Source organism: Sabethes cyaneus, chromosome 3, assembly GCF_943734655.1.
Source record: "Sabethes cyaneus chromosome 3, idSabCyanKW18_F2, whole genome shotgun sequence".
NCBI classification, from domain to species: Eukaryota; Metazoa; Arthropoda; class Insecta; order Diptera; family Culicidae; genus Sabethes; species Sabethes cyaneus.
Genome location: NC_071355.1, coordinates 176,057,671 through 176,083,461, shown reverse-complemented (window position 1 = coordinate 176,083,461; position 25,791 = coordinate 176,057,671). Strand labels below are relative to the sequence as shown.

The 25,791-nt window shown below is 41.0% G+C and overlaps 3 protein-coding genes and 2 pseudogenes across 5 annotated transcripts; 3 read left to right on the top strand and 2 right to left on the bottom strand.

Moving 5' to 3' along the window:
• The first annotated feature begins 377 nt into the window (after positions 1-377).
• Positions 378-7,332, top strand: LOC128744174 (DNA-directed RNA polymerase II subunit RPB1). 3 transcript variants are annotated; one of them, XM_053840983.1, is made up of 5 exons: positions 378-501; positions 580-818; positions 1,389-3,538; positions 3,646-6,998; positions 7,057-7,332. In XM_053840983.1, exons 2-4 carry the CDS (start codon positions 650-652, stop codon positions 6,994-6,996), a joined length of 5,670 nt encoding a protein of 1,889 aa, XP_053696958.1. In that variant the 5' UTR covers positions 378-501; positions 580-649; the 3' UTR covers positions 6,997-6,998; positions 7,057-7,332. The 3 variants fall into 3 exon arrangements, with proteins under 3 accessions (XP_053696958.1, XP_053696960.1, XP_053696961.1); XM_053840985.1 differs by having other exon boundaries at positions 3,646-7,332; XM_053840986.1 differs by lacking the exon at positions 378-501 and having other exon boundaries at positions 512-818.
• Positions 7,333-11,428: 4,096 nt separating this feature from the next.
• On the top strand, positions 11,429-13,334 carry LOC128742286 (probable aminopeptidase NPEPL1). Its single transcript, XM_053838610.1, has 2 exons — positions 11,429-12,237; positions 12,293-13,334. Exons 1-2 carry the CDS (start codon positions 11,581-11,583, stop codon positions 13,235-13,237), a joined length of 1,602 nt encoding a protein of 533 aa, XP_053694585.1. The 5' UTR covers positions 11,429-11,580; the 3' UTR covers positions 13,238-13,334.
• Positions 13,335-13,613: 279 nt separating this feature from the next.
• On the bottom strand, positions 13,614-14,582 carry LOC128743528 (ankyrin repeat domain-containing protein 49). Its single transcript, XM_053840124.1, has 2 exons — positions 14,358-14,582; positions 13,614-14,164 (listed from the first exon to the last, which is right to left on the bottom strand). Exons 1-2 carry the CDS (start codon positions 14,539-14,541, stop codon positions 13,653-13,655), a joined length of 696 nt encoding a protein of 231 aa, XP_053696099.1. The 5' UTR covers positions 14,542-14,582; the 3' UTR covers positions 13,614-13,652.
• A 7-nt stretch (positions 14,583-14,589) lies between these two features.
• Positions 14,590-22,946, top strand: LOC128740431 (cytosolic Fe-S cluster assembly factor NUBP2 homolog; annotated as a pseudogene).
• A 95-nt stretch (positions 22,947-23,041) lies between these two features.
• On the bottom strand, positions 23,042-25,585 carry LOC128743686 (probable ATP-dependent RNA helicase DHX35; annotated as a pseudogene).
• Between the last annotated feature and the right edge of the window lie 206 nt (positions 25,586-25,791).

Sequence of the window (25,791 nt, the reverse complement as noted above, 5' to 3'; positions counted from 1 at the left end):
TGACAAAAATTTAGTAAACTTTTCAATCGAAAACCAGTTAAAAATTAAATTTACTGAAAGTTTTTTATGAAATGTACCGCATCTGACATTTGTTTTCGTTTTTCTCACCATCGCAGCAGGTAGCGACACGCCGGCAGCTTTTACTCAAATTTGTCAGTACACTCTTTTTCACCCAAAATTAGGTAAATTAGGTGTACTGCGGTAGTTAGTTATTTTTACCTAATTTTCAAGAGTAATTTTTACCTAACAGATATAAACATTCAGCTTTACCTAAATTTAGGTGATTTCGACGTTTTCATTAGGTACTTTCCTGGTAGAGTGTAAATTTATGCTCGGTTCGGTTAGTCGGCCATCATTTTCTGCAAATGGACGCCTTGCTGCTTTGTCATCGCGTTTTTTCGTTCTTGGCTTGAACACTTTTTAATAGTTTCAAATTAGGTAGTGAAAATCGATCAAAAATTTATTTAAATTCTACCCTAGTTGGCGGTAAATCGATTGCAGGTAATTTAAAGTGAAATAAATGGTGATTGTACCTATAAAAATGACTATAAAAGTGTGAAACTTTCCTTTCGACATCAGTTAATCGAGCAATCGCTAAGGGGAAGAATTTGTTCGCACTAGAAGAGAAGGTAAATCTATCGCTATCGACATGAATGGAGACTCGAAAGCACCGCTTCGGACGGTGAAAAAGGTTCAATTTGGCATCCTTTCCCCGGATGAAATACGACGGATGTCTGTCACCGAAGGTGGCATCCAGTACGCGGAGACCATGGAGGGCGGACGGCCGAAATTGTGCGGACTTATGGATCCACGTCAAGGTAAATATCACGAGTTAATTTAATTTTCGCGGAAGCAAATATCGAAATTATTTAATGTAACTGGGAATGTTGTTTTACGGTCTTAACGGCGATTAATTGAATTACTACGGTAAAAAGCTAAACAAAGTAAATTCCGTTACACTTTTTTAGAATAACGCCAAAATTTGAAAAAATCGAATTTTTTACTCCCCGAAGATTCAATTTACCTACAGACGTTTGCTACATTTATTTTGTTTGTTTGTGATTAAAAATTTGTATAATTTAAACACTATGTTATAATCATGGTGAGTCATCATGGTTATAACTGCTTATGCCAGATTGTTCTGAAACTATACTTTTTTTATTATAGTCACCTTAACAGCTTAGGTCATTCGTGACTTCTGTGGGGTTGGGATTTGCACCCGGGTCCTCGGCGTGGGAGGCGTGAATGCTAAACACCGCCGGGATTGACCCCTAGTTTTGAAAATAGGAAAATTTATTTTGAATTGAAACATTACATCAATTTTTTATGTATGTATTTTATGTTAACCTACAACAATTTATTAAGTATATATTTCGTTTCGCTTGCAGGTGTCATCGAGCGTACATCACGGTGTCAAACTTGTGCTGGCAACATGACTGAGTGCCCGGGACATTTCGGTCACATCGATTTAGCTAAACCGGTGTTCCACATCGGCTTTATTACGAAAACTATTAAAATTCTGCGATGTGTGTGCTTTTACTGCTCTAAAATGCTGGTTGCTCCCAGCAATCCAAAAATTAAGGAAATCGTCATGAAATCAAAGGGACAACCCCGCAAACGCTTAGCGTACGTGTATGACTTGTGCAAGGGCAAAAAAATTTGCGAAGGTGGAGAGGATATGGACATAACGAAAGACGGAGCACCGCCAGATCCGAACAAAAAACAAGGTCACGGCGGATGCGGTCACTATCAGCCGTCGCTACGCCGAACAGGACTGGATGTAATTGCCGAGTGGAAGCACGTTAATGAAGATTCCCAGGAGAAGAAAATTGCTGTTACCGCAGAAAGGGTATGGGAAATTTTGAAGCACATTACCGACGAGGAATGCTATGTACTGGGAATGGATCCGAAATTTGCTCGTCCTGATTGGATGATTATAACTGTGCTTCCAGTTCCACCGCTGGCGGTTAGACCAGCAGTAGTTATGTTTGGTGCGACTAAGAATCAGGATGATTTAACACACAAGCTTTCAGATATCATTAAAGCCAATAATGAATTAAAGAAGAACGAATCTACCGGAGCAGCAGCTCACGTAATTGCTGAAAATATAAAAATGTTGCAGTTCCACGTAGCAACACTGGTCGACAATGATATGCCGGGAATGCCGAAGGCTATGCAAAAGAGTGGAAAACCTCTAAAGGCCGTTAAGTCTCGCTTGAAGGGAAAAGAAGGTCGCATTCGCGGTAATTTAATGGGAAAACGTGTCGACTTTTCGGCTCGTACTGTCATTACTCCAGATCCGAATTTACGTATTGATCAAGTCGGCGTGCCTCGTTCAGTTGCGCAGAACATGACGTTCCCGGAATTGGTCACTCCATTTAATATTGATCGCATGCAGGAACTGGTTCGGCGAGGAAATTCACAATATCCCGGTGCAAAGTACATTGTGCGCGACAACGGAGAGCGCATTGATCTTCGATTTCATCCGAAATCCAGTGACCTGCATTTGCAATGTGGTTACAAAGTAGAACGACATTTACGCGATGATGATTTGGTAATCTTCAACCGTCAACCTACGCTACATAAAATGAGTATGATGGGTCATCGTGTTAAAGTATTGCCTTGGTCAACTTTCCGCATGAACCTCAGTTGTACCTCACCTTACAACGCTGATTTTGACGGAGACGAAATGAATCTGCACGTTCCACAATCGATGGAAACTCGAGCAGAAATCGAAAACATTCACATCACGCCTCGGCAGATTATTACTCCACAGGCCAATAAACCCGTCATGGGTATTGTGCAGGACACGTTAACAGCCGTGCGTAAAATGACTAAACGTGATGTTTTCCTAGAAAAAGAACAGATGATGAATCTGCTTATGTTCTTGCCCACTTGGGACGGCAAAATGCCACAACCGTGCATTCTCAAACCGAAGCCTCTTTGGACTGGGAAACAAATTTTCACTCTTATCATCCCCGGCAACGTGAACATGATCCGCACGCATTCGACCCATCCAGACGAAGAGGATGACGGTCCGTACAAGTGGATTTCCCCCGGAGACACCAAGGTCATGGTCGAACATGGCGAATTGATTATGGGTATTCTGTGTAAGAAAACTCTTGGAACATCTGCTGGTTCTCTGTTGCATATTGTCTTTCTCGAGCTGGGACATGAAATTGCCGGTCGCTTCTACGGTAACATTCAAACTGTAGTCAACAACTGGCTGTTACTGGAGGGTCACAGCATCGGTATTGGAGACACCATTGCTGATCCTCAGACCTATGCTGAAATTCAGCGCGCAATCCGAAAGGCCAAAGAGGATGTCATAGGAGTTATCCAGAAGGCGCACAACATGGAATTAGAACCGACACCTGGTAACACTTTGAGGCAGACTTTCGAAAATCAAGTAAACCGCATTCTAAACGATGCTCGTGATAAAACTGGTGGCTCTGCTAAGAAATCGCTCACTGAATACAACAATCTCAAGGCTATGGTGGTGTCCGGTTCAAAGGGATCAAACATTAACATTTCTCAGGTATGTAGAATTAATTGACGGAATATTTGTTAAAAATTTGCTAAATTTTTTTGTTAAAAAAAATTTTTTTTGTTGTGATTTTTGTTACAAATATTTTTCTTCCTCAGGTTATCGCCTGTGTGGGTCAGCAAAACGTTGAAGGTAAGCGCATTCCATTCGGATTCCGTAAGCGCACTCTACCGCACTTCATCAAGGACGATTATGGTCCCGAATCGAGAGGTTTCGTCGAAAATTCATATCTTGCCGGTCTGACGCCAACTGAGTTTTACTTTCACGCCATGGGAGGTCGTGAGGGTCTCATCGATACTGCTGTAAAGACTGCCGAAACCGGTTATATCCAGCGTCGTCTGATCAAAGCTATGGAGTCGGTAATGGTGAATTATGATGGAACAGTGCGAAATTCGGTTGGACAATTGATCCAGCTGCGTTACGGCGAAGACGGATTATGCGGGGAAACGGTCGAGTTTCAGAATTTGCCAACAATCAAGCTCTCGAACAAGGTTTTCGAGAAACGATACAGATTTGACCCATCGAACGAGCGAAATCTTAGGAGAATTTTCAACGAGGATGTGATCAAAGAACTGACTGAGTCAGCCGATGTTATTCAGGAAATTGAGGCCGAGTACGAACAGTTGATGAGAGATCGAGAAGCATTGCGACAAATCTTTCCCAACGGTGACTCGAAAGTAGTATTGCCCTGCAATTTACAACGTATGATCTGGAATGTGCAAAAAATTTTCCACATCAACAAGCGGGCACCAACCGATTTATCACCGCTGAAAGTAATCCAAGGCGTGCGCGAGTTGTTGCAGAAGTGTGTAATCGTGGCTGGAACGGATCGGCTGTCCAAGCAAGCGAACGAAAACGCCACACTCTTGTTCCAGTGCTTGGTTCGCTCGACTCTCTGTACTAAATATGTGGCCGAAGAATTCCGTTTGAATAATGAAGCGTTTGAATGGTTGATTGGAGAAATAGAAACTCGATTCCAGCAGGCTCAGTGTAATCCAGGTGAAATGGTAGGAGCTTTAGCTGCGCAGTCGCTTGGTGAACCGGCTACTCAAATGACACTGAACACTTTCCATTTCGCCGGTGTGTCGTCAAAGAACGTAACACTTGGTGTGCCAAGATTAAAGGAAATCATCAATATTTCCAAGAGACCAAAAGCACCCTCACTAACAGTTTTTCTAACTGGAGGAGCCGCCCGCGATGCAGAGAAGGCCAAGAACGTGCTCTGTCGGTTGGAACATACAACGTTAAGAAAGGTGACGGCCAACACAGCCATTTACTACGATCCGGATCCACAAAGAACAGTGATTGCTGAAGATCAGGAGTTTGTAAATGTGTACTATGAGATGCCGGATTTTGATCCCACTAGAATTTCGCCGTGGTTGCTGCGTATCGAATTGGATCGTAAAAGGATGACCGATAAGAAGTTGACTATGGAACAAATTGCGGAAAAAATTAATGCTGGTTTTGGAGATGATTTGAACTGCATTTTCAATGACGACAATGCCGATAAGTTGGTGCTTCGAATTCGAATCATGAATAATGAAGATAACAAATTCCAAGAAAACGAGGAAGAAAACATGGACAAAATGGAAGATGATATGTTTTTGCGATGTATCGAAGCCAACATGCTTTCGGATATGACTCTGCAGGGTATTGAAGCTATTGGAAAAGTGTACATGCATTTGCCCCAAACGGACGCCAAGAGAAGAATCGTCATAACACCCGAAGGAGAATTCAAAGCTATTGGAGAGTGGCTTTTGGAAACTGACGGTACCTCGATGATGAAAGTCCTGAGCGAGCGAGATGTCGATCCAGTACGCACAGCTAGTAACGACATTTGCGAAATTTTCCAAGTACTCGGTATTGAAGCTGTGCGAAAGTCTGTAGAGAAAGAAATGAACAACGTGCTGCAGTTTTACGGTCTTTATGTAAACTATCGTCATTTGGCGTTGTTGTGTGATGTTATGACAGCAAAGGGTCACTTGATGGCCATTACACGTCACGGTATTAACAGACAAGATACTGGCGCTCTTATGAGGTGTTCTTTCGAAGAAACTGTTGATGTTTTAAACGATGCCGCCGCGCATGCTGAAGTAGATCCAATGAGAGGAGTCTCGGAAAATATCATCATGGGCCAGCTACCCCGAATGGGTACAGGATGCTTTGATCTATTACTAGATGCTGAAAAATGTAAACTGGGTATGGAGATTCCTCATACCTCAATAATGGGTGCAACTGGAATGTTCTTTGGACCTGGAGCTACTCCTAGCATGAGTCCTGTAATGACACCTTGGCAGCAATCACAAACTCCCGGGTATGGCGGATGGTCTCCGTCAGGCCCACCTAGTGGCATGACTCCAGGTGGTCCAAGTTTCTCACCATCAGCGCAGAGCGACGCTTCAGGAATGTCTCCATCTTGGTCACCAATGCCTGGATCCCCAAGTTCACCAGGACCATCAATGTCTCCATACTTTCCATCATCACCAAGTGCGTCTCCGTCGTACTCTCCGAGCAGTCCAAACTACGCAGCTGCTTCGCCAGGAGGTGCTTCCCCTTGTTATTCACCGACTAGCCCAAGCTATTCTCCGACCAGTCCGAATTATTCTCCAACCAGTCCCCGATATTCGCCAACCAGCCCAAACTACAGTCCAACGTCAACACACTATTCCCCTACGTCTCCAAGCTATTCTCCCACATCTCCGCTGTATTCTCCGACAGCAACCTACGCTCCGTCCAGCCCGGCCTATTCTCCCACTTCTCCATCATACTCGCCTACAAGTCCGTACTCACCAACATCTCCCAGCTATTCGCCAACTTCTCCAGCGTATTCACCAACAAGTCCTTCGTATTCACCTTCCAGTCCTTCATATTCCCCTACGTCACCCTCTTATTCACCTACTTCACCCAGCTATTCTCCTACATCGCCAAATTACACGCCAGCAACGCCATCCTATTCTCCAACCAGTCCCAATTACTCACCCAGTTCTCCTCACTATTCACCCACATCTCCAAGCTACTCTCCTTCTTCCCCGAAATATTCCCCGACGTCCCCCAGTTACTCACCAACCTCGCCATCTTACGGTGGCAGTCCGCAGTACACTCCTACTAGCCCACAATATTCCCCGACAAGTCCGAAATACTCCCCAACATCGCCCAGCTATTCACCAAGCTCTCCGCAGCATTCTCCCGGCAGTAGCAGCAGCAATTATATGGTTAGCTCGCCAACATACTCTCCTACGACCGCTCGATACTCCCCGAACATGTCTTCTTATTCCCCTGGCAGTCAGAAGTACTCACCTACTAGTCCGGTGTATACGCCAACTTCACCCCACTATTCTCCCTCCAGTCCAGCCTACTCTCCTACAGCTCAAGGGTACAGTCCCTCCAGCCCGGCTAGTCCAACCTACTCGCCGACTAGTCCTTCATATGAGGATAGCCCTGAAGATTAAAGGTTAGTACACTGCTTAAGATAACCCGGAAACAATTGCTTAACAATTGGTCTTCTACAGTTGATGTTGCTGTACCGCAAATAGTGGTGACCGTGTTGATGAAAATAATTGATATATCTCAATTGATAAAACACATTTTGTGAATCCTTCGACTATATATTAAAGCAGACTAATTAATTAATCGAATGAACGATTGTAACGTTAAAAATATTAGAGGATAAAATATTTATATTAAGCGATAATTAAAATACGAACCTGCAAAACATTTTTAAAATAATGCAAATCTGGCAATTGGGCATTTATTTGTTGCAATCAAGAACAAGATAATAAACCTGTTTTCATTCGAAATAAACAGCTTAAGTTTTCAATTTATTGCAACCGAACTGTTATATGGTGACCTATACATCGGATGTTTTAGACAAATGTAGGCAATAACACTTAATAATGTTATGGCAAAACTGTAAAAACTTACTTTAAACTACGGTTGCCAGTCATCATTGACATAAGCTGACGATGAATATCTCGACGTGATAAATAAGAGGCCCTGTAGCTATTAGTTTATCAGGTCTTCCTTGGCAAGTGAGTGGTGTCGAGTTCGAACCTTAGTAGAATCAGGCCATTTGATGTTAAGGGACTTTACCATGCGTGTATTCTCAGAACCCTACTTTCATATTAAATTCTGCATTTAACAATAATGACGCCTGGTACTGGCCTAAGGTGCGTAATGGAGCCTCTAACAGACAGCATGTAAAGTACAGATCTGCAAAGTGCGAGGAAAAAAATTGAACCGTCAAAGGTCAAACCGAGATACCAAAAGAGCAAAGTAAACAATCACATCCATCGGGTGCGGGGTCTGCTCCGAAGTCTAAGGCCTCTTCTTGGTTCTTTGCTGAACATATTTTTGGCTACTCTTTCGTCGGGTATTCTGGCTACGTACCCCGAAAAAAAAAGAAAAAAGCAAAACATCGAGTTTCATAGTTCGCTGCTGTACTCGCTGCTCTCGTTAATGGAGCATTCCCTTGCGTACCGCCCACCGCAGCCTGCCAAATTGTACTACCTTCGCTCTATTAGCACCAGTGTTGCCACATATTCATCTGTACTGGAAGCCGCAAAAATCTTTTTCATCTGTACTTTTTCTTCCAGAAATCTGTACCCAAATCTGTACCATTAAAATTATTTATTATAGAAAAATTTGGTTTGATAGCATTAAAAAATGCACGAGTCTCTAATCATTTATTTGTTTGATGATGTTTGCACATATTTCTACTAAACTTAGTTATAAATACGTTTTGTTTTGTTTACATTCATACTAAGAATATTGCTTCTCTATTGATTTCAAGAAACAGCACTGAGAAAAAAGTATAAGTTTTTGTCACTCAGAAAAATCTGTACCTATCTGTACTTTTTGGCAAAAATCTGTAATCTGTACCGTACAGAATATGTACCAAAAAATTCGAAAATATCTGTACTTTTTCAGATAAATCTGTAAATGTGGCAACATTGATTAGCACATTTGTAAACTTGATACAACTCGTGGTTCATGCGTCTGTGCCACCCACACTACATTTTCCATTCTACCGCCAAGTATTCGCAATGACGGCACCGCACGACCTCTTTTCCACTCACAGAACTGCCCGCAGCTGAATGCGTGAAAATTATTTCCGACATATTTCTGTCTTTTGCACTCTTTAACAAATCGCTATTCCGCTTCACGCATACTCGAAACTAATGTAGGTGTCTCCACTGCGGCGCCGTCATAGCGAATAGAGAGCATAATTTTACGCTCTAAAACCTCGTTGATCAGCTTCCTCTAGCGTCCATGTCCGTTAAGAAATACCAGTAAAATTAGTTTTGTGCGAATTTGCGAGCTACGGGACTTCGGGTGGCTAGGTAATTCATGGAAAACACTTCACGGTTCGACATCGTTCTCATACAACCCGGTAACAATGTGACAGCTCCCATACTAATCAAACGTACCTAAAACCAAGGTTAGTCACTCACCTTGCTTAAAACCAACCCATCGACATCTCTATATCGAACTGCAGTAAACGTCAGCGACAGCATGTCCGGGGCTCAAAATTTGACAGCGGGCCCAAATCAGACTGCTGGCAGTTGAGTGAAACGCAGTGCTGACATGCTATCTCATTCTCGCACACACGAGATGTTGGCAGCGAAAACATGGTTGTCTGCCGATGGGGTGCTTAAAACGGCATGCTGGTTCATGGTTCACGACAGATGTTTGAAAGCGGCGTAAATATCGAAGAAAGAGTTTATTATCATTTGTTTTGGCAAAAAATCCCTTGTGCATATAAGATCTGAATTGGTTTATTATTTCAATAGAGTATTTTACGAACTGATAACATTATGCCAAGTATCAAAACGTTTCCGTGGTAATGACAATTGTCGCTGCTAAAGCGGAATGATAAAAATAAATAACTTAGCTGGAGGCATTATCGCTTCTAGAGGTAGAGCAAATAAGCTGCTTAGCTAGACACGCCAACGATGTAATCAAATAAACATGCCAGCAGAACGATCCATCTGATCGGGAGTAGGAAAGTCAGAATATGAAAAGGAATCTGAAAAACCATCTCGCGCATGGATTATGTACTGATTAGACTATTTATTTAGGGCATGAAAGATTAAGCCACTCCCATGTGTCGCATTTAGAATTTCTTTCTCTTTTTATCGTTAGGACGCAATGAGGAGTGTTCAAACAATTATAGTGTTTTAGAATAAGCGCCCGTTAGACTCCAGAAGGAAAATAAATGAAAATTATGGATATTCGAAGAAAAGTCTGGTATCTAAAGGGACATAGTATATAAGTCAATTTTTCTGGGATGCTTTACATAAGTATCCATCGATTATTCAACGCGTAGCTTTAAGACGACAATTGTAACCTTTTCCAATAAAGTTAAGTTTTCCTGGGAACAGTTTCCCATACCAATAGTGAAGTGAATTTAGTTAATATTAGCACGATCAGCACGAGTGAATATCACATCCAATTTCCAAGTACGACCTAGTCGGAAAAAGACTTTGGGGCAACAACCAAAACCACCGGCTAAGACCATCTTTAGCCAAACTAAATGTTGCTCGCGACAACAACAATTCGCGTTGACGGCATTAAACGATCTCTTGCACACTCATAGAAATGCCCGTATGTACGTGTGGGTGAAAAACTGCCAAAATGTTTCGATCTCTTGCGCTCTTTAAGGAATCCCTATTCCGCTTCACCCCTACAGTAAACTTTTGGAGGTGGCAGCAGCTTACGTTCGTCAACGCGAATAGCAGCATAACTGGTTTTTCTGTTATAATGACATGCTCTATTTGGTTCTGTCATGTAACAGAGTGTTTTTTGTACAACTGCAGCGATCTCTATTGCTTGAATTTACTGTTGAATTTTGCTTAACTTGTTCTGTTAACGACAAAATCGATCATGAAAGATGAAATCATGAAAGAGCATTTCATTTTGAATTGCACAGCGGATAACTCTCAATGAAACACGCAATATTTAAATACTTTACAGCAGACAACTCGTACACAAGAGTGACAATCTTGTAATAAATACAGCCTGAATTCGTTAATTGGGCCACGACTGCACTCTAGCTGATTCGCTAATTGGGCCGACTGACAGTTGTTAGAAATTTCTAAACTCGAAAATTCCATACAATTTTGACATTCAAGTTGTCACATAGCCCAATTAGCGAACACCCAATTAACGAACCGCCCAATTAACGAACCACCAATTAACGAAACTTTGCTGTACCGCTTTTTATCTTGTAAACAAATCAATCAAATAACCCACCAAGAATTCAAACAGTTTTACCGAAAACATGAAACAATGCTGAAATAACCAATACGCACTTTTCAAATCGTTGTCCAGACAGCTTTTTGCGTTCACATTTAACGTAAAATAAAATATCCCGCATTTTGCACCTTACTGGACACCGCAGTTTAAAAGTGCGACTGGCACAAATAGTGCGACAATGCGAATGCTGTGAGTGAGAAAGAGTGACAACTGCTATGTTGCTGTTTTGTTTTGTCATATACATTGGCATTAGAGAAAATAATCTGGATTAATCCAGGTACAGCTGCAAAGCACAATAAAATAAAATAAAACATTTCCTTTGGAAATCGAAGGTGCGTCAATTTTGAACGGCACGTAAAAACGATCGTCGCGACATTTTTGACACTGGCAGGTGTTACACTCAAAAAAATATAAACGTATATGCTATTGGGATACACTAATAAAACGGTGCAATAGATTACACCCGTTACAATTTATTATGCTACATATACAAAGTATTATTTTCTAATCATTGCTGTTGGAAACCCCTTGCCGATAACGTTGCTTTGAAATGCCGAAAGCGTAGCGATGTTATCGATAACTTCCCCATCCTGCAAAATTGCCGCTCAGGCTCAGCTGCCACACCACAACCCAGAAATAGAAGTGTAAAGTGTTTGCTTGTTTGTTTTACGATTAAAATAAGATTTTCGCTTATCTTGTAGTACATGGTTTCGAACAAATAGGTAATTGAAAACTGATATACGGAACCATTACATCACGTTGTAGCGCTCAGTTGAAAAATGAGCCAATTAAGCTTCCATCGTAAAGTGGAACCTTCGGATCCGCAAAAGATACCAGTGCTGATTATCGGCCAGCAACGTCACTTGAACGAGCTTTCATATGACCGGATTCGCTGCAAACTGGAGCCTTGCGTTTCAAAGGAAGTTTTCCAGAAAGCGGTCTCCCACTTGCGTCCAACGCCGACCGATTCCTGTTCTTTGTATCTGGATTTAGCTCGAATTGCTGTTTTGCCAACTAGAGCATCCCGTCACAATACGGACTCTCGAGCCCACGCGCTGACGAAATTGGTTCAAACCCATACTACTGGAGCTAGTGAGACGGTCGTTATTGTATGTGAACGAAGCAATGTATTTGCGTCTGCGTGCGCCGTGGCCAGAGCGTATCCATTGTATTGCCGTAAAAGTTTTAAGTCACCAGATAATAGTAACATCAATCAAACTCCATCGGAACCGATAAAAGTCAGTATTGAGTTTGTTCTGATAGGTAATGCGGATAATACAACCTTAACGGATGAAGATGTTAAAGTACTGAAATACGCTGCTGATGGGATTCGCTTAACGGCAAAAATTGTTGACGCTCCTTGCAATGAGATGAACGTATCCGGATTTTTACGTGAGGTGGAAACCGTAGCCAAGGAACTAAAATTGGTACCTAAGGTAGTTCAATGCCTATTTTTAGTAATCTTGATCTATAACAGATTTTTTGTTTTAGATTATACGTGGTGAAGAATTGAACGTAAAAGGTTTTGGTGGCATTTACGGAGTTGGAAAGGCTGCTGCAGATCCTCCCGCATTAGCAGTACTTTCGTATGAACCGGAAGGTGCAACTGAAACTGTCGCCTGGGTTGGTAAAGGAATCGTATTCGATACTGGCGGTCTGAGCATCAAAGGTAAAACAGCTATGCCAGGTATGAAACGGGACTGTGGTGGAGCTGCTGCTATACTTGGCGGTTTTTACGCTGCAGTCAAGAGTGGCTATCGGCAAAATTTGCATGCTGTGTTCTGTCTGGCGGAAAATTCGGTTGGACCGAATTCAACACGTCCGGACGATATTCATCGATTATACTCTGGACTGACGGTCGAAATTAATAACACCGATGCCGAAGGCCGTTTGGTTTTGTCCGATGGAGTGTGCTACGCGGATCGTGATCTAAAGGCTAAGGTAATCCTAGATATGGCTACGTTGACTGGGGCTCAAGGGATCGCAACAGGAAAATATCATGGCGCTATTCTTACTAACAGCGAGCGTTGGGAACTTAAAGCTGTAGCTGTCGGTCGTCACACGGCAGACCTACTATCGCCGGTTCCATACTGTCCGGAATTACATTTCAGTGAGTTCAATTCAGCTGTAGCGGACATGAAAAACTCAGTCATGGATCGTGGTAATGCTCAGGTTAGTTGTGCTGGACTATTCATCGGTGCGCATCTTGGATTTGAGTACACCGGAGCTTGGTTGCACATTGACATGGCGTCTCCAGTTCATAGCGGGGAACGTGCCACAGGGTACGGAGTAGCCTTGCTACTGGGTCTCTTCGGTGAGCATAGTTATGCCGAAATACTGCAGGACATTGCTAACAGTAGCACTAATGCAACAAGAATGGAATATGAAGTAAAATCAAGTAACGAACCACAAGTTAAAAAAGTACGCGTCGACTAAAAATGTAAAAATGTTGCTATCCATATCCGGTTGCTTTGGCACAAATTGTGCGAAAAACGTTTTTGTGTGTTTTCAAATACAACGAAATATTTAATAGAATGTGGAAACATTGGTTTCGTAAAGAATTTCTCTGTGTTGCATATTCAAAGACTTATTTCTTAATAACCAACCTACTTTTAGTCAGCTTTCACATGATTGTGAGGAACATGCTACTCGTCATGCCGAATATGCTGATATTTCTTACCGGCCAATCATTTCTAGATAGAATTAACAAAAGGGCGAATGTCTCAAATGTAAACAAAACGGGTGAGAGTTACTTTTTGCTGGACCAGCATACGAAAATCAACCCTCAGTCGGTTTGTTTACGCTTGCGACATTCGCCCTTTTATTAATTCTATCTTCATTTATTCTAACCCTAATCTAGTATTCCAGTTTCCACTCTCAATGCTGATTGTCCCATTTTAAACAGTGGAAAAGAAAGGCCACTTCGTTTTGCGATATCAGCAGCCGTTTCTCCTGAGTTGTTTAGAAAATCTGGTTTTATTCTATCATCCATCAAGAGTGTCATCAGCGTACTTCTGCTGTTCGAAACTGTGGCCGCGATGTGTAGTGGTGTTTGGTCTCCTTCTGAGGTAGCATTGATATCAGCTCCATGCTGTAGTAACAATGCGACACATTCAGCATTGTTCCATTTGCACGCTGAATGTAACGGTGTCCAGCCGAGTTCAGTGCGAGCATTCGGGTCGGAACCGTACTTCAAAAGCAATTCGGCCATGACCCGATTGTTATTGTAGCATGCTTTATGCAGTGGAGTGTAACCATCATCGTCGACAGATGAAACTACTGACGGTTTTTTACAAAGGACCTCTTCTAATATTTCCAACTTGTCTGAACCTGCCGCCCATAATGCTAGCCGTTCAAGAGATGCTGCAAAGAGATGATTGCTTGCATAAATTAAAAATACATATATTCGATCAGCTATTATTATTGAACAAGTCGCATTGCATTCTCAACCGAACAAATATGTTTTCTGATTTTGCCGGTGATACAAGAACAGCATTTTACTTTGCACGAAAATACAATACGTCATGTTCACGGTTCAAATTAATTATTCAGCTACCTTTCGGATCCTTGTCCTCTTCTATCAGATCATCAGGATCGTCCCAGCCACTAACAAACATTCCTCTGGGGGTGTTACGCATTTTTTCTTCCAAATCTTCTAATGTGTCGATTTCATCCTGCTTATCGTCCTCTATCGAACGCGCTATCGATTCCCATTCTTCACCGGACTTAGGTTTACTCATTTTTCCAAATATATAGTCAATTTAGATAAAGCTTATACAATAAATACAATGTACTTAGATATAAGCCGAGACATAAGTTGTTTTGGTCGACGCTTTAATTTGTGGAGTATTCACACTGAGAAAAATAGGTGAATTTGTCAGAATCTTGTTTTACCTTGATTTTACCATTGCTATATATCAAGCAACGAATCATTAAAATTTTATACGTCGAATAGAAGACAAAATTTCATTTACGTTTACATAGAAATAGAGCTATGAAGTTATCATTTACTAATGAAATAAATCGTGGAAATTTACTTAGGCTGTGAACAATTTCGCGAAATTTTTAACTTTTTGGTTAAAATTTGACAGTTCGATAGTTATCCGAAAATAACCCTGCTCGAGAGCATGGTTTAACCTAGAGTGACTATATACAGAGTGGCGACAATGTCAAAATTGGAATGATAATTATCTGTCAGTGTCATTCCAATCGAGCAGACGACTTATCCAACGCGTATGCAGGAAAGAGAAAGAAAAACCTTGGAAAACCCGCATTGCATACATTTGGGATGACTTGGCGCCACTCTGTATATAGTCACTCTAGTTTAACCAAGTTCTGAGAGCCAATGAGATATGCACAGGTGAGGAAGAGAGCTTCGACAAGTTTCACTGATTTTTTTTACATTGGTATGGATGCTTATCGCATTATAAATTTGTTCAAACAACCCGGGTTGAAATGAGATGAATTTTATCTATCAAATAAACGCAAATGACATCAAAAATTCCTCCGATTTTAACTCGGACAGAAAAAACAATATTTTCATCCTCACCTTATATGCTCTCATTACCGCCCAGCCTAGCTTCGAGGTACGATACTGGTCTAACAAGCCAGTCGTCGTATGTTCGAATCTCGGCTAGGCGGTGCTTGCTAGTTAGAGTCAGTAGGATTGTTGCACTGGCCCCGTAATTTTCCTGTACTCTAACAGCCGGCTGCGAAGTCTGTCGATAAAGAAGGGTAATGTCTAAAGACGGTATAAACCCATGGCTTTATATGCTCTCATTAAGCAAAAAAACTATCAATCCGTCAAATATGAAATGGTTCACATTCTGAACTGATTTTAACCACTCAAGGAGAAATAACCATCGAACTGTCAAATTTAAACCAAAAAGTTAAAAATTTCGCGAAATGGTTCACAGCCTTAAAATAGTGCGATAAAGGGTCACATTATTTTCCCAGTGTACATAGCTTATTTGACAATAACGATGGGAAATATGCTTGTAAATATCGATATAATTGCGTTTCGATAACTATCGATATTTTTTATCCAAGGGGTTTCCAACAGCTCAGGATACAATAAGGCAATCCAGATTTCCACGAGCGATAATGGCGGATATTGAGCACAAGTGGGCACAATCTTTTGACATTCATTGGAGGAGCGTCGAGTTCGCCCTGACGGAGTTACTATGGATACATTCATGATTGTTTGTTGTTCGAATGTAAAAATGTAAACATTGTTCAATTTTGCAGATCGCGTTAACCTTATCGGAATCCGGTTATAAGGTGAGTCATTTGAATTGGCAAAATATAATCATGTTTTTTAATCAACACTTTCGTTTAGGTTGGCTTATTAGACATTGATCTGTGCGGTCTCAGCGTTCCATTCTTGCTAGGACTAGAGGATCACGATGTTCACCAATGTGAAGAAGGATGGGTACCGGTTTATACCAGTGCCGAAAAGAAACTGGCCGTTATGTCGATTGGTTTTCTGTTGAAGAGCCGAACCGAAGCTGTTATTTGGCGAGGACCCAAGAAGACTGCAATGATCAAACAGTTTTTAGAGGACGTCGCTTGGGATGAGTTGCCCAAGTAACAATGATAGCTGAATTGCAAGAGCAATGGCTGTTTACGGGTTGGTTTAAAGCGATCAAAGCTGCATAAAGTAAGCGCTCAAATGGTGTTTAAATAAGCGATGTGCAAGCTGCTTTAAGTTTTTCAAACCAGTTCTCTCCCAAAAGCTGATAAAAAAGCTTAATAGCGGATTTTTTTTGCTAAACAATCTGCTTCTAAACAGCCATAAACATCAAACCGTCTTACGGCTGCTTAAAGGTGTTAAAGTGTAGAGTGGGAGCTTTCATTAGACTCGCAGCTTTCAAACTACTTGAAGGCTGCTTAAGGGTGTTAAAGTGGCTTTATAAACTTCTACCAGGTTTTCTTTCGGCTCACAGCACACATACTGTCAGATCATAGAATTTCGCAATTCGGCTGACAGCAAAAGTTTGGCAGTTATCGATGTAGTGACGCACCCTTGGTGTTGTCGATAAAACAGAGCAGGCGATGTGTGTGAGAGAGAAATAGTGTCGAAGTGTGAAAGGCGAGAAGAGTGACAGTGGCGGGAAGGGACAGAAAGAAAGAGGACTGGAGACAGGCTTTTGAAGAGAACGGACTTGTAAGTTTAGCGTCGCGCAATATCATTTAAATAAATAGTAAATTTAACTAAATATACACGACTAGTTTCCCTGAAAACTATACCCCGCTACATCTGGCGACGAGGATGATGGAAAAACTGGTAAGTATATAACAGAGTTATTAATCGTGGAAAAAAAAATCCTAAAATTTGCTTGTTGTAAAATGCCTGGTGGTGGCGTAGCTCCAAGCATCAGTGAAAAGAGGTTACAGCTAAGAAAAAGGTTTTTTATTATGCTTTAAATTCTTATTAGATTACTCTGAGGAGTGTCGTTATATATGTTCTGAGAACTAAACCTGTGTGTGTACATACTTTGAGAAGTATATGCTTCGAGGAGCTTGGATGTTATACGGCGAAAAAAAAAACTTGCTTTTGAGAAGGCAGAGTGTTCTACGGAAAATAAACTTGCCTTTGAGAAGGCAGAGTGTTCTGAGGAAAATAAATTTGCCTTTGAGAAGGCAATGTTCTGAGTGATTAACTATATGAAAGTTTTTTTTTCACAAAGATAATTTTAAAAGCTCAACATCATTAGATATGTGCTCATATCTCGTGCTCATGTGCGCATATGCTCATATGCGTGTACTAATTTGATTTTAATGAATATTGCTGAAATACTGATGTCCAAAATAACTTAAAGCAATGTGTTAAATTTCGATTGGCAGATTGACGACGCCCGTCCGATTCCTCCTTTCCGATGTGAGGAAATCGGGAAGAACCAACTAGCGAAAGAATGGAAGAGCTGGAAATCATCTTTAGAAATTTATTTTGATGCATACGACATTACAGACCAACGGAAGATGAGGGCCAAGTTGTTACATTTTGGAGGAAAGCAGCTACAAAAGGTGTACGAAAATTTACCTGGTGTTGACAAATTACCCGCAGTTTCGATAAAAGAAAACTGGTATGATATTGCTGTCTCTAAGTTAGATGAATATTTTGAGCCCGGACGGCAGTATATTTTGGAACGGTGTCGCTTACGGAAAATACACCAAGAAAAGGACGAACGGTTCGCTCACTTCGTTCTGCGTATTAGGCAACAGCTAGCCGACTGCGGGTTTGAGAAATATAATGCTGACGTTCGTGATGTATTAATGGAAATTTTCGCTATTGACGTGATCGTGGAAGGCTGTGCTTCGCAAGAGCTTCGACGTCGAATCTTGCAAAAGGATATAACCTTGACGGAAGCAGAGGAATTGGGTGCCATGATGGAAGGAGTAGAGCAGCAAGTTAATGATTTGTCTTGTCTTACCGGTAAGGAACAACTGCCAGAAAAAGTGTTCCGAGTAGAAGCCAGAGAAGTTGCTAGGCGTGCCCCAAGAGTTTTCAACCATAAGCTACAACATTACCGACAAGTTACATGTTTCAATTGCGGCACAAAAGGACACGTTGCTACTTCTGCTGAATGCAAGGCCCGCAATCAGATATGTCGCCGATGTAACAAACTAGGTCATTTCGAGGCAGTTTGTCGAAAACGACCAGCATCTAAATTCAAACCCTCAAGCTACGGTTCGAAGACAAGCAAAGTCCGCTTTGTTGAACATGCTGAACGGGATGAAACAGTATAATCAATATATATATAGAATGCCAGTGTCGCTGGTGTTTCATGGATATTTTGGTGGCAAACATGTTGCTGGTTCGTGTCTTGGATACGGGAACTATATTGTCAAATTGTCCAATAGAAAATTTTCCTGCCGACGAAATACCCCAAAACGACCAAATCGGGTGATTTATCCTACGTGATTTACGGAAAAGCAGAAGGATTTTTTATTGGGTAAAATCAGAGATGTACAGGTTCAAATCCACATGGATTCTTCGTTCAAACCAGTGTTCCAGCCAGTGCGCCGCGTTCCGCTTCCCTACGAATCTGCTGTAAATAAAAAATTAGACCAGTTGTTGGCACAGGATATAATTGAGGTAACTTCAATTTTTTTTTCCAAATATTTTTCTTTCCGTGTCTGAAATAAATAAAACAGCTTAATCAGTTCATCTCTCTAGTGCCAAAAATCTATCCCAACAAATTTAAAACGAAATATAATCTCACCTTTTTTTATATAAAGACAAAAAAGGTGTTTTCACGCTTCTCGTCTGCTTCTTGCTAAATGCATAAGAAAGTAGCACACGTTGAAATAATTAATTTTTTGCAGGTCAAAACAGGACCAGCAACCTGGGTGTCGCCGTTGGTAGTGGTTGGTAAAGCCAATGGGGAGCCTCGAGTGTGCTTAGATCTGCGACGGGTAAACGAAGCTGTATTGCGAGAGCGCCATCCTATGCCAGTAGTAGATGAGTTGCTCGCACGTATAGGAAAGGGAACAATTCGAAGCAGACTCGATATCCGAGATGCGTTTCTACAAACAGAGCTAGCCCCAGAATCGCGGGACATAACCACGTTTATCACGAGTCGTGGGCTCTGTAGATTCAAAAGGCTTCCATTCGGGCTAGTATCGGCCCCCGAAATTTTCCAAAAAGTAATGGAAGAGGTATTGGCTGGATGTGCAGGTACGATTTGTTATTTAGATGACATATACATAGAAGGCGATGATTTGGTGCAGCACAATATTCGATTGAACGAAGTTTATCAGCGTTTGCAAAGACGGGGAATTGTTTTAAACCACGAAAAATGCGTTATTGGTGTCTCTGAGCTTCAATTTCTTGGTCATATAATTTCTGCAGATAAAATTCGGCCTTCACCATCTAAAATCGATGCGCTAGTGTCTTTTCGGCAACCGAATAACGCTGCTGAGGTTAAAAGTTTTCTGGGGCTTGCAAACTATATGCATAAATTTATCAACCATTTGGCATCTCTCGACGAACCTCTAAGAAAGTTGACAGAACAATCAGTGGTTTTCAAATGGGAAAACGAGCATCAGAAGTCATTTGAATCAATCAAAAAAGCACTTTCAAACAGCGCGAGTCTTGGACATTTTAATATAGATCATCATACGTCAGTGATTGTAGATGCAAGCCCTACAGCTTTGGGAGCTATACTAGTACAGACAGATGGGAATGGGCAACATCGAGTAATATGTTATGCATCGAAATCTCTCACTAAAACTGGAAAACGGTACTGCCAAACAGAAAAAGAGGCATTGGCGGCCGTTTGGGGCGTTGAAAGATTCCAAATGTATCTTCTAGGTAAAAGATTTGATTTAATCACTGACTGTAAAGCATTACAATTTCTGTTTGGGCCACGTTCAAAACCCTGTGCCCGTATTGAAAGGTGGGTGTTACGGCTACAAGCCTTCGATTATAACATAAAGCACATACCAGGAGAAAAGAATGTGGCGGACGTATTTTCCCGATTATCTACCTTGGAACCAACACCTTTTGATTATTCGGAAGAGCTGTTTGTCAATGAAATAGCAAGCATGGCTGCAGATAATGCTGCTGTAAGATGGGAAGAAATTGAGAGCATAAGCAGACAAGATGATGAAACACGGCATCTTTTAAACACGATTTCTTCCGATCGTTTGTTTGAACTTCCAATAGAGTATCGTATTATCGCCCAGGAACTATGCCAAGTAGGAAATGTTTTGATGCGAGGAGACCGAATCGTTATTCCCAAAAGCCTACGTGAGAAAGTGTTATCTCTGGCTCATGAAGGTCACCCCGGAACACATATGATGAAAAGTCACTTACGTTTGTCTGTTTGGTGGCCTAAAATGGATAAAGATGTTGAAGCATATGTAAGAAAGTGCCGTGGCTGTACGCTTGTTGCTGCTCCAGAAGCTCCTGAACCAATGGTTCGCCGTGATTTACCGTCTGCTCCCTGGGAGGACTTGGCAATAGACTTTCTAGGTCCACTTCCCGAAGGGCAGTTTTTGTTGGTTGTCATAGATTACTACAGCAGGTATTTCGAAGTAGTCGAGATGAATAGCATTACAGCGGAAAAAACAACAGAGGCACTAAGAAGCATTTTTAGTCGTTTTGGCGTTCCTGTTACGCTCACCGCCGATAATGCTCCACAGTTAAGTGAAGATTGTGAGGAGTTCTCAGCATTTTGTCAAAGCTACGGTATAAAACTTATCAACACCGTACCTTACTGGCCTCAAATGAATGGCGAAGTAGAGCGGCAGAATCGAACAATACTGAAGCGACTACGAATTTCTCAAGAACTCGGACAAGACTGGAGGGCAGAGCTGCAGAAATTTTTGTTAACTTACCGTGCTTCAATTCATCCTACAACCGGTCGATCACCGGCTGAATTGATATTTGGACGAAGAATTCGCACCAAGCTTCCTAAACTGGTGAACTCCTGGTTGAACGATGAGGAAACTAGAGATCATGATAGAATCCAAAAAAGAGAAGGGTAAGGAGTACAGTGACAATAAGCGACGTGCCAAAATAAAGGATATAGTAGTGGGGGATTATGTTTTACTCAAAAGGATGAAGAGAGATAACAAACTAAGTACCGAATATATGAACGAGGAGTTTATCGTATTGAACAAACTAGGAGCAGATGTAACTGTGAAATCATTAGTTAGCGGAAAGGAATACAGGAGGAATATAGCACATGTAAAGAAAATAGAGAAAACGGATACAACAACTTCAAGTTACGGAATGATTAATCCTCCAGATGGACCAGTTTCGAGTTCTTCATGTGAACTCAACACGCAAGAAACTGTTTTGGACCATGCAGAGAAGCGAAAGCGAAGAGAGCCTTCTTGGTTTGAACATTATATGCCTCATTACATCAAGAAGTGTTGAGGGGGATGTAGTGACGCACCCTTGGTGTTGTCGATAAAACAGAGCAGGCGATGTGTGTGAGAGAGAAATAGTGTCGAAGTGTGAAAGGCGAGAAGAGTGACAGTGGCGGGAAGGGACAGAAAGAAAGAGGACTGGAGACAGGCTTTTGAAGAGAACGGACTTGTAAGTTTAGCGTCGCGCAATATCATTTAAATAAATAGTAAATTTAACTAAATATACACGACTAGTTTCCCCGAAAACTATACTCCGCTACAATCGACATTATCGACTGCTTCACGCTAGGCGGGCTAGGCTTCAGGTGTAAAGATATTTTCACTGTCTGTTCTGCAGATGCAAATGGGGCGGATCATACGGTGAGTGCTTATGGATCAAAAGATGGCGGGTTCAATTCCCGGAAAAAAAGACATGCATTTTTAATTAGTTAGCTTACTTATACGAATTAAAGTTATTCGAAATTTAAAATATCGCGCTCGACAGTGTGCACGGCAAAATAAAAAAATGACGCGTTCCATTTTTTAAAATTTAAAAATAGATTTTTTAAAGGTTGATGAATCGTTGATTAAGCGGCTGGAAGAGCATGCTGCAAAACTATTTCTCGTTCTAAAAATAGAATTGACAGCATTGCGCAAATTGGCTATTTAAAAGCGCGCAAAAAACTCTATTAAGCTTCATCGCAGCTTCAAAAGCGGCTTTTAACAAGTCTGAAGCTTGATAAAATCACCAGATTTAGATGTTTAGGGGCTGAAAAAAGGTTATTTCTAAACCTAAACCATAATTCAGTCACAGGTTGAATAAAATCAGCTATAAAAGCGTTTGATCAGCCAGAAATTGTTACTTGGGTGGATTATCTCATTATCGATACTCCTCCGGGCACTTCGGACGAACACATCACCGTCATGGAAAACTTGAAGGGAGTAAACGCAGATTGTGACAACGCCTCAGGAAATGGCCTTGGAAGACGTCCGAAAGGAGGTAGCTTTCTGTAAGAAAACTGGGATACCAATCATTGGGATTGTAAAGAATATGAGCGGCTTTATGTGTCCCAATTGTGCCGAATGTACGAATATATTCTCTTCGGGAGGTGGATTAGCGTTGGCAGAACTGGCAAAAGTGCCCCACTTGGGGACGTTACCGATCGATCCACATGTTGGTGGATTGGGGGGTACGGGAAAGGCATGTGTGAATGAACTACCAGATTGTACCACGTCACAAGTGCTGAGAGATATTGTTAAGGTTTTAACAGTGGAAAAGCAATAAAACTTAAGCTTAATTTGAAATAAATTTTTACGTTCGAAACTTCCACGATCCAAACTGGTCATCAAATTAAAATACAAGAAATTATTTGGCTTTAAAACTCCAAGTATATTAAGGCTTAGAAAATATCTCTTACGACCGTAACTTTATGGTAATAGTGAGGTGCCAGTTCTGTGAGCCACTCTTGTTTAATAACGGTAATATCCTTCATAAACAATTTGGTAGTATGCAAAAGTTCACAAAATACAACCCATTGTGGCTGTTCTACGGTATACAATGCCGAAAGTGGATGAATCGAAAGCTCTGTCTCACCTCGTACCGTTTTGTAAACCCCAGAATGATGCAAATAAGCAGCGTATGGAAAAAATCCCGACACAATGCAGCGGCATATAGTTTCCACATTGTCACCACAAGAAAGCAGTGGCATCATACACAATCATACCACTGGTATGTTTAATTCTCGTTCCAGCATGCTGCAAAGTTGAGTTTTGAGAAAACTGATTGAGCTTGCAGCATGGCTATTATAATAAGAATTTCCTCTGAGCATCCCATCTCGCCGGCGTTGTACAGCATTTTAGCCAACATCGGATTTATAGGCATTTCTGCTAGGAAATAACCAACCGGGGACGTTAAGTTTCCATCGGAGTCGAGTGCATCCAGAGCGAACAAAGTCTCCAGTGAAGCCAGCAGATTCTTAGCCGGTGGTGGTGAAGGAAACGTGAACCGCAAGATGTTATCAATTCCCAAAGCTTTTAGAAATAAAACCGTGCTGCAGAGAACGGTTCGGCGCATTTCCGGTGGAGCATAATCGGCTAGTTTGTCCCACTCTTCTTCGGTATAGAGACGGTAGACTTTTCCGCTGCGAATCCTTCCGGCTCGGCCGGCTCGCTGTTCCGCGGCTGCTTTGTTAGTCGCTACTATTACCAAACTGTTAGTGGTGCTCTCGGCTGAATACCAGTTCAACTTTACAAATACGCTATCAATAACTGAAAGTAGTTGACATTAGAATTTCTTTACAGTTTCAAGCAAGCAGTTAAGTTACAAGCCGGCTTACCATAAACAATTCCTGGAATTGTCACTGATGTCTCCGCTATGTTTGTAGCTAAAATAACTTTCCGAACTCCCTAAGGGGCGTTGAAAAAAACTTTCAGCTGATCCGTGTTGGATAGCGTTCCGTACATGGGAAGTATTGTCAAGTCATCCTTCCCACTAGCCTCCTTATGCTCACGCAAAAGATCGAGTGCTTTTAACACATCTTCCTGTCCTGTCAGGAACGCAAAAATGTCTCCCGGTTTCTAACTACGATGGATTTTCATTATCGTTTCCACTGTTCCCTTCACGTACTCTGGACAAAGTTCTGAAAGTGTAGTCCAAATTATGATATATTTTTGAGCCTGACGAACAAAACCTTACCTAACAAATAAAGCACCTCGTAGGAATACATGCGACCTTCCACGGAAAGTATGACCGAGGTGTCCTTCTCGTCTTTCTTTTTCTTCAAGTTGCAAAATTCCTGGAAGAGTTCCGCATCAACCGTAGCGGATGAAATGATGACCTTCAGGGCACTCCTTCTACGAATGATTTTCTTCAGCAACCCTGGTATAAACCGGTACCCATCCTTCTTCACATTGGTGAACATCGTGATCCTCTAGTCCTAGCAAGAATGGAACGCTGAGACCGCACAGACCAATGTCTAATAAGCCAACCTAAACGAAAGTGTTGATTAAAAAACCCGAATTAATCCACCTAGCGGCGTGACCTAGCCTTTCTACTGCCACAATAATCACTATTTAATTTCTCAGGAACATCTCTAATTAACTTGACTATATTTTGAAATATCCGTTCTGTATTCCTCAAAATTCTTATTTGCCAGTCAAATTCACAACGTATTGCGTACAATAATTATATTTTCTTTCCTTGGGTGCAGAAATACTTGTAAGCGTCATTTATGTTACTTGATGAACATATTATTTAGTTTTATAACATTTACGTGATTTATAGAAACATAATGTAAACACAAAAGATAATTTTTGCAGACTTGAATGAATATATATATAGACAGCCTTAACATTCAGGCCTTAGAGCCACATACGAAACTTGTTTTGAATTGACAATATGAAATATGTGTTCATAGCAGATTTTTTGATATTTTGATATTAATACCATGCGCTCAAAAGTTAGCATCTTTGGAAAACAAGAGTTCAGAAAAATTATTATCATATTTCGATTTTGAAGAAAAAGGATATCTACAACAAAATGGTTGATCTCAAAATTTTACTATTAGTTTGCTTGGCTTCAATTTTGCAATATATCTGAATTAGAAAAAATAACTGAATAGAGCATTAGATATAAAAAAAGAGAAATGGAAATATTTCTTAGCTGACGCTCCTTCAGATAATTATTTTTGCATGAAAATCAAAACTTAAGCTTCTTTTGAATGTACTTTCATGAAAAGATAGTCATTAGCTTGATCGCATCGTTTGTACAATGTATCCCGTTAGAGGGTTAGGAAAACAAGATGAGGTCGAATAGTGCAAAAGCTGTGCCATAAACATGCTTGAGAATGGGAAATATGATCGATGTGATTTCCAGTGCTTGTCAATTCGATTTATTTATTGAAATATGATGCATGACATAAGATTTCTGTCTTTTAAAGTGTCACTAACGAAAACAAATCGTACAAAATTACTACCGTACAATGTTTTGCTCCTATTTTTATATAAAATTTCTAAGCTCTAGTATTTATTGATTGGAAACAGCATCTATTGATGCGCAAAAATTGTTTGCAATTTATATAAGTTTATCTGGAAAAATCAATCCATTAGTATATTAAATCCTATACACCACT